The following is a 22,319-nucleotide window of genomic DNA, read 5'->3' on the forward strand; positions in this document are numbered from 1 at the left end:
ATTCTGAAGAATCTTGTCCTTCCTGCCTAATCAGGACAAAGTAGAGATGTCCAGGGAAACACAAGCTGAGGACAAAACCAAGGTTTGCAGGTGCTGAATTTCCTCTGGGTTTGCCATCATGAAACACCATAACTGTGCTGAGGATGAAATCTGCACAGGACAACCTTGGAGAAATGGCAGGCTGCAACTTACTCACCAAGTATCTTTTTTGGATGCATCCTTTTGTGTGGTGTAGAGCTCCCAGGAAAGAAGGGATACACAAGAAGAGAAGACTAAATTGCTAGAGCAACAGAGTTAATCCCTATTTCTTATCCTCTGAAGGAGGAATTCCAGAAAGAAGATAGGAGGGGAGAAAAAAGAACAAAGGTAAATAACAAATTCAAGATAATTTATTTTATTCTGTTTTCCTATGATAATAGGAAAAGGATTAGAAGAGTGAAATTGGCCAGAACGAAGATCCACTTAACATTTATTTAACAACTGAAGAAGTTAAGAATTTAGGAGAGGGAATAAAACATACAGTAGTTCGGGTACTGAAATGGTGGCAGTTATCTGGCTTCTGTGCCTATTTCTGCTACTGCTGTCCCACACCATTTTCATGTATTATTCTGTGCTTGTGTTTCCCCTTCTTTTGTCTGTCTTGTTTGTCTGCAGAGACTGCAAACCTTTCTGGTTCTTACAGTCTTCACAGGGTTTGGAAGTTTTCACAGCAAGGCACTGAGCTCATTGTGGCCCCTCTGCTTTCTCTTCTTTCTTTGTGCTGCCTCAGTGCCCGGTAGTGCCATTAATCCCATTAATTTGTGTTACACATTCACAAAAGATTTCCTCTCCCTCCTCCCTTGCTTAGTGTGGTGGTTCAGAGCATTTGACAAGTCTCAGGACTGCAATGCAGTGCATGTGAGCACGTTAGGTTCCTACAGGGAGCCCTGCTGCCCTTAGTGAGGCCCTGATTCACAAGAGGAAGGACTTCACTTGTAACCAGGCAGATTTAGTTTAACATTAAATTAATAGCAATCAAATCATCAGGAAGCTTTAATTAGGCAATCACTGTCAAGCTTGGGAAGTTACTTTGCTGCGTCAGAAACAAACAAAAACATCCACCAGTGATTTGCAGGCACTGTTTTCTAAATAAAAAGCAGTGGAAAATGAGAATAATAATGCTTTAGCTGTTGTTAAAAATAGATCTAAACCCCTCAAACCTATCACATCTTCTAAAATTACCCAGATTTCTAGAAATGATTTTTAGTTGCTTAAGCCATTGCAGCCTTGATGGTAGAAGTGCCTGATGAGAAATGATGGACCTAACTACAGTTCTAGGTAAAATTCAGTGATATGTCCTTAAAAATTACCATTGCTATCCATTTAAAGTTTTTCAGTCATTAGCGCAGTAGTATTTATTTATATATCCCCTTAAGGCTCTTGCTTTCTTGTGAAATATACTCCTTTAGTCCTTAATTTTGAAAACCTAAGCCAGAAGAGAGCTCGGGGATGTTGCAGGCCATGTAGGTTAGCAAGGGCATGCTGACTAGATCCACGGTGACAGTTTATGTGGAGGACATAGTCAAAGTGCAAATGACAGTTTTTTAGAAACATACCAGTGCTGTGTATGTGTTGAACTTACCTTATTTGGGCTAGAATTTATTTTAATAAATTGTTCCATAGGATGTAATTACTAGAACTCATGTTTTTTTGATGACTTTGTTTAAAGCCATTTTTCATGCTTTATTTTTCTCTTGGAAAAAAATGTTTATTTATTAGCTTATAGTTTTGTTGCAGAGACCAATATTAATATTGTAGTTACTTCATGCTTAGGCTTTGCATAATGGAAAAATGGCTTTAATACTGAAATCATATATGTAACTTAGCCAATCTATAGCTTCTAGAATGGAAAGAATATGCTGCTTATGTAAGCTGATACTTATTTAGCTGTCCCCATTGTCTCAGACTTACTTTATTTGTGGGCATGATATGATAAGTGTCAGCCTTAAGCCTGTGCAACCAATGCACTTGTCTTGCCAGAGGCCAAACAGAAGTGTCCGACATCCTCTTATTTCAGAGGCTTTTTTTCAGCTTGGTATTGACATAATTCTCAGTTTTCAACTGTTCTTTAAAGGTGGTGTGAGGGAGGTTTTTCACATTACTTAGGTGAGGATTCTGTAAGGATTTGGGCATGCAATTAACTTTTTTATGGAACAAATAATGAGTAATCCATGCAACAAATTGTGAAGGTAAACTATATACATGCTTATGCTTTCTTCGTGTAGCATTGCATATGAATCTGCATTTGAATGAATCTCACTTTGAGCCATAATTACCAGTATTATACTGAGAGGTACAAAAGAAAGAGATCAAAAATCTGGTTAACATTAGGTAACTTACTCTTTAGCTTATGTCTTCATATATCCTACTCTGTGTTTGTCTTCTGGGTGCAAGCTATGCTACCTTCAATTCCTTCATAATGACACATCGGTAAGCAGATGTGAGTTAAGTCTGAGAATGTAAAATTTATATGCCTAATATTTGGAAGATAGGGATTGACAGCAATGTACAATTTAGGGCTGGGTAGAAATATTGCAGTCCTTTTTTTATTCTTGTTGATAAACACAGCTTCTTTAAACTTTTAAGCTGGATAAGGGGAAATGTTTTGTTAAAGCAAACTGTGGTGTTTTTATGATTTGACTTGCAGCTGAGCTTCCTAATTTGGTGGAATTGCGTGATGGAAATTACAGTTTGGATGTCTCTTAAGCTACTACAAGTTCTTTCCATGGCTTGACTATGCTGAGAACAAACAGATAAATCCAGTCTGGAAAACATAGGCCTTAAATATCAATGACATTAATTCTGTCCTCCCTCCAGATCAGGGGTCTGGAGCATCTCTCTTATGAGGAGACATTGTGGGAGCTGGACCTGTTTAGTCTAGAGAGAAGACTGAGAGGGGATCTTATTAATGCATATAAATATCTCAAGGCAGGTGCCAGAAGGATGGTGCAGACTTTTTTCAGTGGTGCCCAGTGATAGGATGAGGAGCCTAAACTAAAATACAAGAAGTTTCACCTTAACATGAAGAAGATCTTCATGTTGAGGGTGGTAGAGCACTGGAACAGGCTGCCCAGCGAGGCTGTGGAGCCTCCCTCTTTGGAGGCATTCAAACCTACATGAACACATTCCTGTATAACCTGCCCTAGGTGGCCCTGCCTTTGCAAGGGGGTTGGACTAGATAATCTCCAGAGGTCCCTTCTAGCCCCAATGAGTCTGTGATTCTGTGATTCATGACTTTCACATTGACCAGTAGTGATCACAAATACAGGGCATCCATATGAAATTAAATCACTACACAGGAATGCAAAACTAGGATATGTAGTTTGGGCTGTTTTTTTTTTTATTTTGTTTTTCAGAAGTAATGGCAAAAAGTCCATTGCTGATGGATTTAAAAAAAAAAAAAGCGCGTTAATATTTGGGTAGATTATTGCTTTAGATTTGAAAAAGAAGCCCATGAGAATAGACTGTTATGCCTGTGATGGTGCTTCTTTCTGGAGATGGGCTATTAAGTAAAATGGCTATTCTCAGAACCTTCAGAAGAGTGTTTGGCCGAATTTTTTATCTGGGAATAGGTGGACATTGTTCACTGGACAAATATTGATGTATCTTCTTTCTTCCACATTACGATTTGTGTTCAGAGGTAATAAAAACCTAGATATTTTGAGGCTTTTTCCAATCTAAAAAAAATAATTGGAAGCATCTCAATGTAGGATGTTGCAAATAATAACTGTTATGCTGGAAAAATGCTTGAATGGGTTTTTCTGTGACTACTTTTACACTGTTTTTTTATCTAATATTTGAGCATATGAAAATTTACCACAGAGTTGCACAAAATGGGATCTCACCATTCTTTTAAGTTCTTATGATAATAGGTACCATTGTAATAATTAAGAAGCCTTTCTTATAACATCTTTTTGCCGTACATGCAGTGGAATATTAAGTTTATTTCTTCTACTTTTCTATGATATCAAAAGATTTTGTGAGCCTTATGTATATCAATAATATAATATATATGTGTCTATGTATAGTTGTGGGAAAAGGGAATGCTTTCTGTGCCTCCCAGAAACTGGAAGTTTTTTGCATTTGATCTGGTACTTGAGCATTGTTTTTATGTTTTGTACAAAAACTGTTCAAATAATGACATTCAGTTGAAAGTCAAGCTGAATAAGTGTTACAAAATGTCTTATTAAAGGTCTCTGTGATTACTGCATTATATATATGTAAAAGTTAACCACAATAAGTTTGTATGAGCAATTATAAACCTAACTTCCCAGTATTTGTGAGGTTGTTTGTTTGTTTTGTTACTTTGGAGCATACTTTCGTTTTAACATAGGAATTGAGATTTGAAAAAAACAACATGGAATTTATCCAAATCAAAAATGAAGAGTCAAAAAACCATTTATGGGCTGTTACAGCCCAGGGACAGCTACTGCCTCATACTGAAATGGAGTCTGCAGCGTTGGTGCAGCTGTATAGTGCCGAGTGTTTAGAAATATGCATTTCTGTCTTACCATTACTTTTAGGGAGTATAGTGGTGTCTCTTTCTGGTATATTTCAAGATGTGCAAAAGAAATGTTATCCCTCCTGTATGTAGTTAATTATCTGCTGAAAAACTCCACTGTCTTTCCATTGTTTTCATCAGCTGGCTGCAAGAAGGAAAAGGCACCCTATTGTGATAGAAAGCAAAGGATTCGCAAGCATAGGTTTTGCTTTGTCAGAGCAGTCAGGCAGCTTGTTGTTCATCTTAAAAGGGGCCTTATAAGGAAGATGGGGAAAGACTTTTTAGCAGGGACTGTTGTGATAGGATAAGGGGCAATGGTTTTAATCGAAAAGAGGGGAGATTCATGCTGAATGTGAGGGAAAAATGCTTTACAGTGAGGGTGGTAAATACTGAAACAGGTAGCCCAGAGAGGTGGTGGATGTACCATCACTGGAGACATTCAAGGCCAGGCTGGATGGGGCTCTAGCCAACCTGATTTAGTTGAAGATGTCTCTGCTCATTGCAGAGGGGTTGGGCTAGATGACCTTTGAAGGTCCCTTCCAACCCAATCTATTTTATGATTCTATGATCCTCAGCAGGCTCTGCATTCTCCTGGGTTCAGACCTCAGCATTGTCCATTATGTGTGTATTCAAACCTTGACACTGAAGGGCCTGGTTTTCAGGAGAACCCGAGAAGGCAGCCTGGGGGATGTTCCACAAGCCTGGTACACTTTTAGGTGGAAACAGAAACAGTGATGATAACTTCTCAGGGCTCAGGCAGAGCAATGAACTTGGTAGTTCCAGTGGGAAACGGGGAACACTGGAAGTTGGCTGGAGATATGTAGACTGTGGGTAGCTCTGTGCCCAGTGTGACATTACCTTCTCCTAGAAATTTTGCTACTGCCTCTTATACCTGATTCTTCATGGTTCATGTTGTACTCTAAACGTGAAAACTTTAAGCCTGTACCATTTAGGTCAAAATGAACACCTGCATGTCTTTTTCCCTATGTGTGCCAAATTTTCAATTTGTTTTCTAGTTTGACTGTGATGTGCTTGAATGTAGTCATTGTCAGAAGTTTCTCTGCTTTGAACAGCAGAATGCCTATGTTAATCTGACTTGAAGTGAAAAGGTTATCCATGAAGGCAGGGCATGTTAGAAATCTGTTGGAAATTGGAAAATAATATTAAGGAAAAAAATATTTTTAAAGCTGTTTTTCTGATATCTTGCTTGGTAATGGGGAAAACTACACTGATGGATGACATAAAAGTATATGGAACCAATCACAAGTGGATTTTACTTCCAATTGAACTGGAATTATTGATGTGTCTTCCCAGTTGGGGCTGAAGATGGATTGAAGCTCAGTGATATCCAACAGAAATAAAATAGTTGCCGGTATCCTGTTGTGGCATGTAATAGATGGTATTATGCAAAATACTGGAAGATCTAGAGTACATGAAAGCATTGGTCAGTATTGTCTGTTGTTTTTTTCTTTTTTTTTAGTAGTTAACATTTAGCTACTTATTACATTATTAATTCATGCATTTATAATCAAATTTCATTGTTATATCCATGGGATATGTCTTCTGCATGGCAAAAGATTCCTGTATTTTTCATTTAAAAAGATCTATTCTTTTAATTTTGATTTCATCATGGGGTTTTGCTGTTTGTTTTTTAAATGGCAGAGTTCAAGTGTATATATACTTAAGCAAAAACTACCCCTAAATGAACACAGGTTAAAACAGATGGTAGTATAAAAGTGTTACTTGCAATAGTAAATGAGGTCTTTATAATTTCCACTTGCATTTAGAAAAGCACAGAGTGTGAGCTGTGCTGAACCACACTGAATGTGACTGTGTGTTCTCAAAGGCATTTGAGAGCTATCAGATATCTGCTTGCAGATAGTCTGCAGTGGCTTTGGTGATTATTCTGGCAAGGTATTGTGTGTCTTATGTTACCTGTGAAAGGCAAATCACTGTGACCTTTCCTGTGGGTTAAAAAAAGGATACAAGTAGCTTTAAGTCAATAAAGCAACTGCTTGCATGGAAACTAACAGTTTCTTAAAATGCTACGTAAAAAACCACTCGTTTGTCTTACTTAATGAGTTCCAGTCACATTTGCAGTATATAAATTTTGCAGATATAAAAGAACCCAATTTGACCAATTTGGTGGCCTTCTATGATGGGGCTGTGGAGCTGATAGACAAGGGTAGAGCAGTTGATGTCATCTAGCTGGACTTGTGCAAAGTGTTTGACACTGTCCCACATGACATCCTTGTCTCTAAATTGGAGAGACATGAATTTCATAGGTGGACCATTTGGTGGATAAAGAACTGGCTGGATGGCTGCGCACAAAGAGTTGTGGTCAATGGCTCAATGTCCAGCTGGACAACAGTAATGAGTGGTGTCCCTCAGGGATCGTTGTTGGGACCGGTCTTGTTCAACATCTTCGTCGCTGACATGGACAGTGGGATTGAGTGCGCCCTCAGCAAGTTTGCCGATGACACCAAGCTGTGTGGTTCGGTTGATATGCTGGAGGGAAGGAATGCCATCCAGAAGGACCTTGACGTGCTTGTGAGGTGGGCTGATGCCAAACTCATGAAGTTTAACATGACAAATGCAAGGTCCTACAACTGGGTCGGAACAATCCCAGACACAGCTACAGGTTGGGCAGAGAAGAGATTCAGAGCAGCCCTGTGGTGGACTTGGGGGTTTTGGTAGAAGAGAAACGTAACATGAGCTGGCAGTGTGTGCTTGCAGCCCAGAAAGCCAACCGTATCCTGGGCTGCATCAAAAAGAGCGTGACCAGCAGGTCGAAGGAGGTGATCCTGCCCCTCTACTCCGCTCTTGTGAGACCTCACCTGGAGTATTGTGTGCAGTTCTGGTGTCCTCAACATAAAAAGGACATGGAACTGTTGGAACAAGTGCAGAGGAGGGCCACGAGGATGAGCAGGGGACTGGAGCACCTCCCGTATGAAGACAGGCTGAGGAAGTTGGGGCTGTTCAGCCTGGAGAAGAGAAGGGTGAGTGGAGACCTCATAGCAGCCTTCCAGTATCTGAGGGGGGGCTATAGGGATGCTGGGGAGGGACTCTTTATCAGGGACTGTAGTGATAGGACAAGGGGTAATGGGTTCAAACTTAAACAGGGCAAGTTTAGATTGGATATAAGAAGGAAGTTCTTTACTGTAAGGTTGGTGAGACACTGAAATGGGTTGCCCAGGGAAGCTGTGAATGCCCCATCCCTGGCGGTGTTCATGGCAGAGGAGTTGGAACTAGATGATCTTAAGGTCCTTCCAGCCCTAACTATTCTATTCTATGAACTCTTTGTATTTTGCTGTGGTGAAAATGAATTTCCAGATTTTTCTATGGTAACAAGTTCTGACCTTTCCAGTTCAGAAATCTCTGTTGTGTTGGTGCATATTAAACATCTAGTTCTATTTAAAAAGCTGATTATAACGTTGGCATGAAGTCTCATGAGACCGAGTCAATCTCTCGCAGGTAAATAAAAGGAAATTAAGATGCATATCTGAATAGATATTCATCTATTCAAAGTGTATGAATAAAACTTACAATTAGGCTATTACTGATGATTGTTTAGCTGCTGTACTGAAGGAACATCTCCAAATGACATGATTTAAGTAAATTCTAACAATCAGGGAGCATCTGTTAACTTCAGTGGAGTTTGTTTAGTGATCATTGCTTGAGCAAATTTAGATTTAATTTATGTAGGCAGCTAAAATCAGGATAATTAAATCTGTGTTAGAATTTCCCTACCCTGAACTCTGATAACTTGCATTCTTCATTTTGTGTAGTTGTTGGTTGTTATTTGAACTTCCATGTGAATAGTTTAAAAGTTCTTGGTCAAGTTTTAAAAAAAACATGAAAACAATTTTTATAATTATTTTAACGCATAGAACTTGTACAGAATATTGAATAAATTTGGCTACACACAATAGACAGCAGAACTTTTTAAAAACATCATCTCATATTTATCTTTGTATGCGACTTTAGTAAATGTCATAATGTTACATCCTTTTTCCACAGGAGAATATTGAGTTGCCTTTTACCAATTATGCAGGAGCTATGGTGCCTTGTTCTGAAAGTTGACAGGGCAAGGTGCCTGATAATAGACACCTGGTAGCTCTGAGTTTTAATTTTTCTGCTAACATGGGCTTGACTGGCTGCAGTTTCATCATGTCTGTTATCCTGTGGGTTGTATATGTTAGTTGCATGTGCTGGTGCAACCCCAGAAGACATCCAGGTAATGGTTTCGAGAAGCAAACTTCAAACTGTGGAATGAGCATCAGGCCAAGGCTGCACTTAAAATAAGACTTTGATAGTCTTAATTCTTTTCGTGTCATTAAATATTTAGTTTTAAATGTGAAATTTAAACATGGTAAATGTGTTTTGTAAATATTTATAACCGTTTATGCTGAACAGATCTCTCACTAATTTATATGAATCCAGTCCTATTCAGAAGCCTGAAATCCAATTATCACTTCCCTCTTTCTATAACCGAGGCTGCTTGCCACAACTTTGTATGCAACGAAAGTATGGACTTTTTTCGTGTTAACCTGATGTTTATAGGTTAACTTCCATTTGCAGTCTCATGCAGTCCAACATTTTCTATTCACAGTTATTTTCATTATTCTTCATAGCATTTTGCCCCATGTATCACATATATTTGCATGTGAAAGCACCAAGGAAACCCTTAATTAAGAAGGCAAAATCTTACTCAGATTGTTTTGTGGTTTTTTGTTTGTTTGCTTATTTGATTGATTTTGGGTTGTTGGTTTTTTTTTTTTTGGTTTTTTTTTTTTTTTGTTGTTGTTTTAGAGCACTCAGTCCACTCTGGAAGATGGAGGTTTGCTGTTTTTCTAAAAAAGCACTGATCAAAGCCTTGCATCTTGAATTTAAAATATGGTCAGAAGGGATGGTCATAGCATACCTCTTCACTTGCTCTGGGACTGTGGTGTGAGATCCTGTTTTCAGTATCCTGTTTAGCCTGCAGACTCACATCTTCCACTTCCTTGCAGGCAAATATCAGCAGGCTATAGCATAGCTATTCAGGCAGCCTCCTTGGGGAAGTAATCTTGGATTGAGGTCACTTGAATCTGGCCAGAAGTCTTTCATAGGTCCATGTGTGTGTATATATATATATATATACACACATATATATACATACATACAAATATATATATATATAGTATCTCTCATGAGAGATTACTGGCCAGATTTAATGTTTTAAAGCCGGAAGTCGCTGTTCAGAAAGGCTCTGCTATTTGCTGGTGTTCTGCTTGAATGCCACGGTTTTGAATGCAGTTAGTAGCTTTTAAAATAGAAATGTAAAAAAAACCCTAAAATTTTAACATTAATTGTTAACATGTAGTTGTCATATTGTCATTTTTTCTTCAATACTTCTATCTACAGGGGAAGTTGAGTACATTATCAGGCCTTTTAATGTGACTTTCACCACCAGTTTTTGTTATACAGCTAGAAAAGTTTTGACAGGCTTTTAAAAGGATAATATAAAGTGGAGAAAATTTAGATTTTTTTTTCAGTTTGAATGTCAATATTTTATACATATGAAGAACCACTTGTGTTACGTAGAAGTGATTGTCCTGGCTTTGGCTGGGATAGACTTAATTTTCTACATAGCAGCTAGTATGGGGCTAGGTTTTGGATTTGTGCTAGAAACAATGTTGATTAATACAAGGATGTTTTAGTTACTGCTGAGCAGTGCTTACACAGAGCCAAGGCCTTTTCTGCTTCTCACACCACCCCACAAGCAAGCAGGCTGGGGGTGCACAATTTGTTGGGAGGGGACACAGCCAGGACAGCTGACCTCAGGGATATTCACTACCATATGGTGTCATGCTCAGCATGGAAAGCTGGAAGAAGGAGGGAGAGGATGTTCAGAGTGATGGTGTTTTGTCTTCCCAAGCAACCATTACGTGTGATAGACCTGCCTGTGATGGGAAGTGGTGAATGAACTCCTTGTTTTTCTTTGCTTGTGTGTGCGACTTTTGCTTTACCTATTGAACTGTCTTTATCTCAACCTACAGATTTTCTCACTTTTATAATTCTCTCCCCCATTCCACCAAGGGAGGGAGTGAGCAAGTGGCTGCATGGTGCTTTATTGCCAGTACATGGCGATACCATGTATCATTCACCACCAGGTTCTGCACCCCCGCCGCCATATCTTGCCACAGTGCAGCAGCCCAGATGGGTTTACCTCTGTGTTGCCAGTTGCTCTGCTTCCATTGCTGCAACCACCCCCACAGGGCATTTGCCACCATTCATGAGTCAGTATAGAAATAAAGTACTGGCCACTTTTCTCGTTCAGCAATGTCCAGGACCAGCTGGATGGCTTTCACCTCAGCAAACTGACTTGATTCACCGTCTCTTTCAGCAGTTTCTTTCTTACTAGTTGGTGGAGACATTGCTGTTATCTTGTTGATCACATCTATGGGGATCTGGTGATGTCCATCTTGCCATGATGTGAATTTGCCCGGCTGACATGGACAATGTATGGACTGTGTGCATTTCTAACTTCGAAGATACATCACAGCCGTATCAGATTTATGTTAATGTAATTTTGCAGCAAATAGGTATCTTTTACAAACAGAAGTAATGAATGCTTTTGTATTTTAGGTAGAGTTTGCATTACACATTAGGAGTAGATTAATGAATATATGAATTACAATTTACCTCAGTCCAGTCATTACAATGGTAATGAGTATATTTTCTTCTATATATCCAAAACACTGGAAAATCTTTTTCACTCTTTTTTTGCATGTGTACCCATAATGATAAAAGATTTTGGCTATATTCAGTATTTCCAGCTATGCGTGTTTTTTTCCCATATGTATGTATTTTTTTTTGCCTGAGACCAGAAATCCTGTTTCAGAAATTTCAGTTATTTTGTATAAGCCCTATTTTTAAGTTATCTATTTCAGATTGCTTTGAAATGTTTCACTGACCATTTTTGAAGTTAGTCTGATAATTTCAGCAGTGCTGAAACTCTTGGTGTTAGAAAATAGTCTTTACATACACTATGAATTTATTTGGGGTGTGCCTGAGCCCTAAGCTTTTTTGAAGCTGACTTATTCTCTTCCAATTTCTTGTGCTCTTGGCAGTGCTTTTACAGCTGACTTAAACTAGAAGTTCTTGTGAGCAAAGGCAGTGACTCTGTAGTGCATATTAATTAGATTCATGCTGGCACTAGATACTTTGTGGTGATCTACAAAAATAGTCTTTTTAATCACTTGTATATGCTTTATGTGTACAATAGAAAAGTAGTAGTGGCCATATGAAATGGAGGAGAGAGGAGCACAGCATCAGACTATCAAACTTACGGCTCTGAAGAGTTTGCTGTCAAAATTGTTCTGGCAGTCCTTTCTTTGAGGCCATGCCACTGTTGGTGGAACGAACCCCAGCATACTCCTTCTAGCTACCAGTGCACTGAAGCAAGCAGGAGAATGAGGGTATGTTGCTTCTGCACTATAGCCAGGACTGTTCTTTGCTGGTTTTAACATGGTTTCAGGCAGTCGTGTGATTCTAATGCATAAAAAATACCTAAGTTTAAGTGCTTTGCTGACTCAATCCCTTAATATACCAATTGTGTTTTTTCATGTACAGCCTTCTCCTTCTGATCGTCCCTCATAAGCCCTCAATAACCATTACTATAGTAATGCTGTACTGGGTCTGGCTGGGATGAAGCTGGTTTTCTTCATAGCAGCCCATATGGTGCTGTTTCAGATTTTTGACAAAACAGTGTTGATACCCTAGTTACAGCTATAGCTGAGCAGTGCTTGCACAGGGTCAGGGCTTTCTCTGTTTCTCACTCTGCCCACCAGCCATCAGGCTGGGGGTGGGCAAGAGTCTGGAAAGGGACACAGCTGACCCAACCTGAGCAAAAACGTACTTCTTGCCGTACAATGTCATGCTCAGCAATAAATCTGAAGGCTAAATGTTCTGAAGTAGCCATTGGTTGAGGACTGGCTGCACAGTGGGAGGTGGTGAGGAATTGCCTTGCCATCACTTGTTTGGTTTTTTTGTTTTCTCTTCTGTTTGGTTATTAAACTGTCTTTATCTTGATCATGAGTTTTTCTTGGTTTTGCTCTCTTCCCATTCTTCCCCCAGATGTTGGGTACTTAGCTGCTGGCAACTCACCAGAGGCAGCCACAAAAATACCAACTGCTTTAGTTCATAATGCCACCCTTCCTCAGGGGGAAAAAAAGTGAAAAAATTAAAAAGGTGCCAGGTAGGTAGAAGCGAGGTCAGTGAAGTTTAAACTGAAAATATGATGTGATTTTTTTTTAATAGTTGTGGTAATGAACTTTGAACACAGAGAACAAGTGGCTCCACCTTAGACCTTGAAATCGGAAGAATTACTTCAGCTGATCAGAGAAGGATCAACACCTAAGTTAGCTTTTAGGAAAGGCAGTGATGTGCAGTCAGTGTTGGTTTATGGCTGTAATTTAATGAAATCAATCCAGGTTTTAATACTCTTTCCTAGACTTTATCTGTGAATATTCCTTTTGATGGAAATCCTATAGACCTTTCAGAAAAACAGTAGTTTTCATTTTCTCTTTGTTGAACTGTGAAGTGCCCTGCCTTCAGGGTAGAATATCCACTGGTTGATAGAGTGGGTGGAAGCTGAAGGAGATTCCTGAATTACATTTTAGGGAAATCTTACAGTGTTTCTGCTATAACACAAACTACCCTTGTTTGATAAATCCTTGTCAAGTTCAGATAATGATATGGAAGACATAATTCCACACATGTGAGATTGTTGTGCAGAGACACAGAACTGCTGAAAAAGTGTAAGCTATCACAGAAAATCTTTGTGATTTGGAAGCCATCAGAGAAAGTGTGATAACTGTTGACATGCTTGGCATATCTGACAGCATGTCTTTAACCTTTTGTTCTTGTACTGAGAAGTAATTAATGTTTTAGAGTAACCTAGTACCAGCAGTCTCTCTTTTGACAGCTTTCTTGTCTGAAGAGATTGAATGTGAGAAAGGAAATCTTTCTGTAACAAAGCCAAAGAGCAGAGGTGTTTGCAGCTACTTTATGAACTAAGAAATCATATAATACATTTGGGAAAATGATATTTGAAATATCAAAAATAAGAGAAGGAAACCCCTCAAAGAATATGTAAGTGAAAAAATACAACAAGAGGTTCAGGTAGATATTACATAATATGATGTGCATGATGGAGTTTTGTAAAATATCATGAGCTTGCTTGGGGAAACTTCATAATTCTCCACCAGACCTCATCTATGCAAAAGATTTTTGTTTCCAGATCACTAAGTAAGATCAGTGATGCATATTTTGTGAACTGTTGCATACATGATTTAGATTTATATCAGATAGTACTAGTTCATCCAAGTCACGGAACTGATTATATGATTTTGCAAAAGGTTTGTAGTGGAAAGAATATGTTGTTCCATACTGCTTTCCAGAATCTCCCAAAGTATATGGTTAATAACATAGCCCCCAAATTAGTCTCCTGTTATTGAATTGGTACAGATGTTTAATAGATGGACATTTAACAAGGACTGTTAGCTATTCAATGTTTGTTTTCAGACTCCCTCTTACTATTGTTATTGTATAAACCGAAAGTTTGCTAGTTTTGCATATCAGAGTTATCATCTTCATCTGGGATGTGAAAAAAAAAAAGCAGTTTGAGATTTTCAATTATAGTAGTCAGAGTATGAAAATGCTACCTGTGCTTGTAGTCCATATTGTAGTTCTCCCTACCAGTGCCACTTTTAGGGGAAATCTGTTTGCACCATAATGTGAGGGTCACCATATCAGCTTTGTACTTTTCTCTTTAGTTGTTCATCTAAAGGAATTTCTTTGTGGGCTGTGTTCCATGCTGTGTACTGCAGTTTTTGATTTTAAATTTAGCTGCACAGCTAGCTGAAATGGCAGGAGTTCGTAGTGTTGACGCTTTGATCAAAGAAAGGGTTGGTTGAAAATTTATTAGTCAGTTCCAGGTAAAAGTCTGAGTATTTTCATAAACAAGATAAGTAGGACTACTAATCTTATAGAGGTTTGCCCTTAACTGTTTTTTCTATCTTGGTTAGTTTGAAGCAACTAGTATGGTGCAGGCATGCAAATTGCATTTATGTGGAAATTTGCTGTGTTAAGTAATTTATTTCATAGGGAACAAGGTGATAATTTCATGAACACTTACAGTATTTGGAGATCCAATCTGATTATTGTCATGAACACTTAAAATATTTGGAGATCCAATCTGATTATTGTCTATAATGTGATTTTCTTCTTTTAATTTTGATTTTTTTCAATATGTAAAGCCTAACTATTCTCTGAAAGAAGGTTGTTAGTATTTTTCCTTTATTTCCATAAAAAATTAGCTTTGGTGGTAGAAGCAGTGGCTTTTACCTTTCTGCTCTCATATAAGAATTGCAGATTTTTATTTTAGCCAGTAAGATTTTTTTTTTAATTTCATTACTTTATAACTGCAAAAAAGCAGAAAGGCATTCTAAAGAAAAAAGTGTCAATCCAAATCAAAAGTTTATGAAACTTACTTTTTCCTTCTACAGGTTTTCACTTGACTTTGTATCTTCCTTGTTAACCTACAGCCTGTATGAAGTGATTAGCAAAGCTAAATGTAGATGTCTTCCTGTCTTCTAAGTGTCCAAACTCCGCTGCAGTCAGTGGATATATACGCAATACAGTCAGTGACCTAAGTGGATATCCTTAGATATCCCAAGTGGACATACACTGGCTAGTCAACTTGGAGCTCTCTAGGCTTCCTTGACTTCTTTGTTGATGAGAGCGCCATTGACATTGGTATGAAGACTGCTGCATTTAATTGTCTGAATTTGGAGCTGTATCCCATCAAAATGTAATTTAAGCTAAGCCACCTAGTCTGTTTGGTCAGGTGTAAGAGACTGACATCTTCTCAGGGCCATTCATTCTGCCTGCTTTAAACATCTAATTTAAACCACGAAATCAGGGCATAATACTGCCAAAATCTGTGCGTGCTCTGCCATTGTCTGTAGAAGTCTATATAGTTGAAAACAAAGCCTGTAATTGTTGTGTAGTTACTGTTATCAATTACAGGGCAAGATAGAATGTCTCTTAATTAACTTAATAACCTGGTAGGTACGCTTAGACATAGCTAATTAGAGCTTTCTTGTAATTGGGCCTAGGATTAATAGACTGTGAAGACTGTTTCATTTGTATTAAATGCATGGACAGTCACAAGGAAATTGAAATTTGAGCCTGCATTGAATAACTAATAGAGGACCTCAGGATAGCGCAATAGTGAAAGAATTAATATATTAAGTCACTAGACCTGTTGTGGCTTTTGGTTTGGGTTTTGTTGGGAGTGTGGTTGGTGTTTGATTTTTTTTTGTGTGGTTTTTTTTGTTCTTGTTGTTTTTTAGTGCTTTTCTTTTCTCCCCCAAGATCTTTTGCAAGAGCAATTTTCAAGAGCTTTGTTAATATGTGCGTTAATCTCTCTTTTGGAAATATCCACAGATCAGCCTTTCACATTTTCTTGTACTAGTTTATCTTGCATAGTTTAATAAAACTAGTAAATGCTAAAGCATATGAAGATACCATTACAGAAGAAAGTAGAAATAACTGGTTTCATTTTTGGTTTGCACACTGCAAGGTAAAATCATTGGAGGAGATAACTGCCAGTGTTTCTGGAGCTTGTATCACCTTTCTTGCCTGTTCTTTCTCATTTGGTCAGGGCAGAACCTAATTTGGGGCAAAACAGTGGGGGAAACAGCTGAAATGAATGTATTTGAACAAGTGCTCCAGTTTATAGTAATCATAGAAGGTCTGTTTCACCCCTTTTCTGTGCAGCAGTGTGTCTCATGTGTGCAAAGGGAATTAATAGCTACTGACATCTGAACAGGCTTCTTCACTTCATACACAGATGGAAAGCAGGGCAGTTCCACTGATAGAAAAGACAAAGGGACATAGAGTAGAAGGAATTCATACACAGCCGTGGAAAGAAGAAAGGAGGAGAGATTACAGGTAGTAAACAATTCATCTGGCAGCATGGAGACTCAGTCTGCCATGATTTTTTATTTGTTCTTATAATGCATACTGTGCAGAACATCTTATAAAGGTAGGCAAACTTTTTAATTTTTCTTATTTGGATTAGGTGAAATTGTGAACAAGTAGAAAACTTAGAAACTTGACCTGGAAAGGCAAAAAGTACAATTGATATTTTTGAGACATGTGTCTTGCATTTCTGTTTACATGCATAGTTGAAATTTATCTGTTGAATTTTTCATCAAGAAATGAATTTCATTTTCAATGATCTTGTGCCATTTTTATTCTGCTGTTAATGCAGAGGCGGCTTCATTGAGACTAGCTGGTCTTTTCCTTTTCTTTTTCTTGTGAAACCTTGCCTACTTAGCACATTGTGAGTCAGATCAGGCTGTTGCTAACCAACAAGAAGTTTTATTTTTGTAAGTTATTGTACATTTAAGTTTTTCTTATTTAATACCTTCACTTTTGTAATTCTTTTTTAAACATTTCAAAGTTGTGGAAGTATATGTAGAGTACCATGTAGTATGTTATTCCTGCTGTCTATTAAGATGTCATCTGAGTAACAGACGAGAGCATTAAATAAACTTTGGCTAATTTCATCAGAAGTCTACGATAGTTTTACTAGGTGCTACGATGAGAACACCCCAACAGGTTTTCCTAATGATGAGAGAACCCGCCTAACAGGCATTCCTAATCTGTAATATCTGTTCAGTGAAGTTTCTGTTTCTACCTAAAAAAAAAATGAGCTGAGAGCCCACTAAGTACAGTTACTACCTATGTGAAGTTTTTTTGCCCTTTTTTATGGTTTTTTGGAGTTTTTTTTGCTTCTCTTGCCCCTCCAACTCCTCCACCCCATGGGAGGCAGAACAGTTACTACCTATGTGAAGTTTTTTTGCCCTTTTTTATGGTTTGTTGGAGTTTTTTTTGCTTCTCTTGCCCCTCCAACTCCTCCACCCCATGGGAGGCAGAAAACCTATTTCCTTGTAGTTGCCAGTTTGCTGGGATGACAAGAGTCTCAAAGGAAGCATGAGCTTGAAGAGCATATGTAAAGGGCTGAGCAGATGGAGTTAAGTCCTTTGGATGGCAGAATTTGGTAGGAGGGCAAAGGCAGTGAGAATCATGGAGTTGTGATCCTACTTCTGACTGTGTGTGTAGCAGAAAGATGTGGAAGCAGGTAACACCTCCCGCATGCGAATGTGGATTTACAGAGTGTACATCTGAAATTGTTAACACTGGTGTTGTTATTGCTGCTTGGGGTGGAGGTGTTCTTTGCACATCCTGCAGAGTGGTAAGTTGGAGACCACTTTCACACCTTGCTTGGAATGGCTTGAGCAAATCCATAAGAGCTTCTTCACTCCCCTTTTGCAACAGAATACTCTTAGGAAAGAGCTATGTCTTTCTTATGTGGCAGGCTTTGCAATCTGTGTCATCTTAGTGTTGACTTAAAGCTGTATTTACTTTTAATGCCATCTCTGAAAGTGCTTGAGGCAAGTCAGTTTGAGGCTTATTAAACAAATAAGTAGTATTTTTATTTTTTTAACCGCATAGTATTTTCAGTTCATGATGATTCGAACAATGTTATTTCTTTTTTTAGCTTAGGTGCACAGGATCAGTACGACTGATTTGTTACTCCAGAGAGATAAAAGTAGCCTGTATCTATAGTTCTTTCATCTTTTCTAATTACTCTCACAGAACAGAAGTGATTATGCTCTGAGACAATACAGATCACTCAGGCCTTATTGTCAATATATTAACAGTAGATAAAAAGTGGTCCTTTTGAATAGGAACTAATTTCACATCACCTCGGAATAGCACTTTTTTTTTTGTACTTCGTGCAGTTATGTCCTTTAGTTTTGTTACTATGTCTCAGAATAAAGTAACAGATCATCTAATCAGTTTTATTTTATTAGGTCTATTTCTGTTAATTAAAGACCTTTTTTTCTTGTGACAAGCAAGTTAATGATCAACAGTCAAGTATCATTTGCCTTACACTGATACAAGCACTCTGAAAATTTACATCTCTGTACTACCTTTTTTATTGCTGCATTAATTTTGTAACGTATTATTAATAGATTGTCACCTGTGCATGTCTGTAATAAAAACAGGATGATAACTGAGATACATGCATTGATGCTATTAATTTTTTAATCTAAGAGAGAAAAATGATTTTCAAACCACGATTCAGAGAAATTATTTCAATTACAAGTCAGCTATTACAGATTGACACTTTTCCTTTGGTAGGAGAATTCTCTGCAGTGGAATTCCTACAGCTATTCTGGTCTATCAGAAGCACAAGATTACATCTTTCCACTTGTCACAAATTCTGCATTTTGGCAGAGGGAAAAAGAAAGGTTTGCTGTTAGAGTGTTGCCAAGCAACTAAACTATGAGTTTCTCCAGTTTCTGGATTTTTCTTGTATGATGTATGTCAGAGGGTTTCTCCTACCTTGGTGAGAGACAGTCTCAATGAAGTTAGACTCCATAGCTTTGCCGTTTCTAAGATTAGTAACTAGATTAATTTCTTCCTGTGGAGTTCCATTTCCAAACCAAGGCCTTTTTTTTTTTTTTTGGTTCCCTGTAGATAGTTATCAAAAATCACATCAGGGATGATAACGGCTTCACAAGACATGAGATTGGGCATGTTTTCTCCTTTTTATTCTCAGAAGTTAAATTTCTCTTTCTGAAATAGAAAGCTTGTTTCTGTCTCATTTTCACTTATACCCAATTGTTTATACTACTACTTGAATAAAAAGAATGGAAAAGCTTGGAGTGGACAAAGATAACTTGTCTTGTTATGATAATAATCCTACATGCAGTTACTCACATTTAGTGGGTATACTGTCTCTTAAGTATTCAAATAATTTGGGGTAAATTTGAGCAGGTAGTAGAAATTGGGTTGTTTGACCTAAATTCCAGTGGATGCATGACTCTGTGGGTTAAGAACATTTCAGGCATGAACACTTCATAGGGCAAAGCTAGTAGTAGTTTGAGGAGATAGATGTTTCTGGCTGTTTTCTTCAAAGTTGAAAACAGGCTTTTCCTTTATAAATGCTCCTTTACATTTGGTAAATACTAGATTAGTTTGGGTGCAATATCCCACTAATTTTTTGTTTTGTTTTAATTTTCTGAAGGAATTGATGACCAAGCTGATAACAGAAACACCTGACCAGCCAATCCCATTTCTAATTGATCATCTTCAATCGAAACAGGGGAACCGCAATCAGCTTCAGAGGACCTTGTCTGGCTCTGCTGCCCTTTGGGCAGAGAGTGAAACATCAGGTATGTTCTGTATGCTGGAAAGGGCTGGTCACCAGTATAATCTTCCCACACTTTTGTCCATGATTTCCTGGATACATGTTTACCTACTGAATGAGTACTACTCTGTGGTTTTGAGCATGCACAGTAAATCCTGTCTGCACACTAGATACTGAATTGGATATATATTGTTGCCTCTAAGCTTAGCCTATGTACATATGTGAGCATGAGTTGGAGTTACAGAGTGGAAACAATCACAGTCTCAATAAAAAGAAAGGTACATATAAAGGTCCCTTGATTTCCGTGCTATCCTCTTTGCTTTCCCTTCTCTTTGTTTTGTTTTCCTTTACCTTCCTGTGGTGTACTTTAGTTTGAGATTAGCCTCTATTGAGGTATTTTCTTTAATAATACACATTTTTAACAACCCATCTTTCCAACACTTAATAAAGAATGCTATTACTACTTTATGAACTCCAGTGTGAATAATTTATGATAGCAGATCTTCAGAATCATTAAAAACATTTCTGAAATAATACCTGCTCTGAATCTAAAGTAGAAATTTTAGCTTTGATATTCTGTGTCAAGCTACTTTTAGAATTCAGTTTATATTTAAAATATAAATACTTGCTGATAGTCAAAATGTTAGTTACCTGCAAATTTACTTTTTACTTAAAATGTAAAGTTTTAAGCACAGGAAATCAAACATGTAAGAGAATAAGTGGAGTTTAAGGACATTTTCATAACAAAAAATAACATGTTTTTAATGAAAAACATATTAATGAATTTCTAAGTTTTCATACTTAGGAAATTTGAGAAATATATGAAATTTCATATAAATCAGAAATAGGAGAGAAAAAGAAGAGCAGACTTTAGTTTGGACTGTTAGGTCTTCTTTTTTTTTTCTGGAGTAATCGTTTATCAAGTCTTTGAAAAATGACCCTACAATGTTATAATTGCCTGATTTTATTCTTTTGACAGAAAATAAAGCAACAAGGAGAGATTTTAGAAGCTATGATAAACCTTGGCAGGTAAATGCAAAAAAACCTAAAAAGTCAAAGAGTGACCTTGCCGTGTCCAACATTTCTCCACCATCACCGGAGTCCAAGTCATGTAAGAAAGCTTCAGTACATTATTAATTCCTACATATTTCCAAACCCATAGTATGTTTTTCTGATGATTTAGGATTAAAATTGAAAGCAAACTATGAGCAGTTCAAATGGCTAGATACATATGTTAGAAGAATTTGGTTCTTGATTTACTTTCACTTCCATTATGACTATTTAATACCCTATGTTGTCATCTATAGATAAAATAGAATTTTAGACAGATAGATAAAAAACAGAAGCATATCTGGGTGTCATGCACAGTTTTATATTCAGATACCAATTATGATTTCATGTTCTGTTTTCACTGCCTTTTTGCATATGTAAAATCTGTTCTGTTGATATTGGTCCTAAAAGACAAGTTTTTTCAGCAGGTCAGGCAATGCAAAGCCATGAATTATGAACAGATACTGTTCAAGATATGGGGGCAGAGTCAGCAGAACAGGTGTACAGCTCTGAGGGTTGCTGAAGGAATCTAAATGTACACTGAAAGAAAAGGCAAAATAGAAATAGGGTGACTGAAGAGAATATTGTCAATGACCTGTAAAATAAAAGTAATAAAAATAGAGGTAGCAAGCCTTAATGAAATACAGTGCTTCCTGTGTACTGGCTGTAGAAGAAATTTAATTTTTAAGCTTGATGTTTAATGGTATTTTTACACAAATAAATATTTCTTTGATCTATATGAATATACATGTATAGGTACACACCCAAGTGTGTATACAAGGTATCTTCTCCAAAATAAATTGCAAAATTATATTTTCTTCAGTTGGCTATTGTAGCTTTTTGAAATTTTTAGAGTAGCTGAATCTTTGCAATAACTCAGGGTGTGATTAGGTCAACCAGATGAGAACAGAGATTTATAGTTTGCTACAATAGAAGGCTTGCTGTCTTTCCTCTGAAAGCAAGATGGGGATGTCTAGATTTCAGTGGAGTCAAAGAAAAATCTCCCAGTGGCCTCAGTAGGTCAAAATATAGCTCAGCAGTGGTTAAAGTAAATCATGATAGATCTATGCAATAGGGACACTGTGCTTTTGGGTTATTGACAGTCTTGTGTGATACATTTTTGGTAGAATAAAGAATTGTAACAAGTAAAAAGTAGCTGTACAGATAGATGTGTCCAGTAGCACAAATTTATGGATTATTTATTCTGAAAATGGAGCATGTGTCTCTGTTTCTTCTTCAGGAAGCACATTCCTTGCTTCAGAAACACTCAAATCCCTGGCAGTGTTCAAGGCCAGCCTGGACAGGGCCTTTGGCAACATAGTCTAGTAGGAGGTGTCCTTGGCCATGGCAGGGACTTTAGAACTAGATGATCTTTTCAGGTCCCTTCCAACCCTAACCATTCTATGATTCTATACCTCTCTATGGGCACATTAATTTTTATATTAGTCCAAA

At 37.6% G+C, this 22,319-nt stretch overlaps 1 protein-coding gene across 1 annotated transcript in view; it reads left to right on the forward strand.

Annotated features, from left to right (window-relative positions):
• C2H8orf34 (chromosome 2 C8orf34 homolog) overlaps positions 1 to 22,319 on the forward strand; it is a 154,560-nt gene that overhangs the window by 12,346 nt on the left and 119,895 nt on the right. The window contains exons 2-3 of the mRNA XM_065668407.1: positions 19,695 to 19,842; positions 20,797 to 20,928. Of these exons, the coding sequence (XP_065524479.1) occupies positions 19,695 to 19,842; positions 20,797 to 20,928 (280 nt within the window). The remainder of the gene's footprint in view (positions 1 to 19,694; positions 19,843 to 20,796; positions 20,929 to 22,319) is intronic.

This window comes from Lathamus discolor, chromosome 2 (genome assembly GCF_037157495.1).
Source record: "Lathamus discolor isolate bLatDis1 chromosome 2, bLatDis1.hap1, whole genome shotgun sequence".
NCBI lineage: Eukaryota > Metazoa > Chordata > Aves > Psittaciformes > Psittacidae > Lathamus > Lathamus discolor.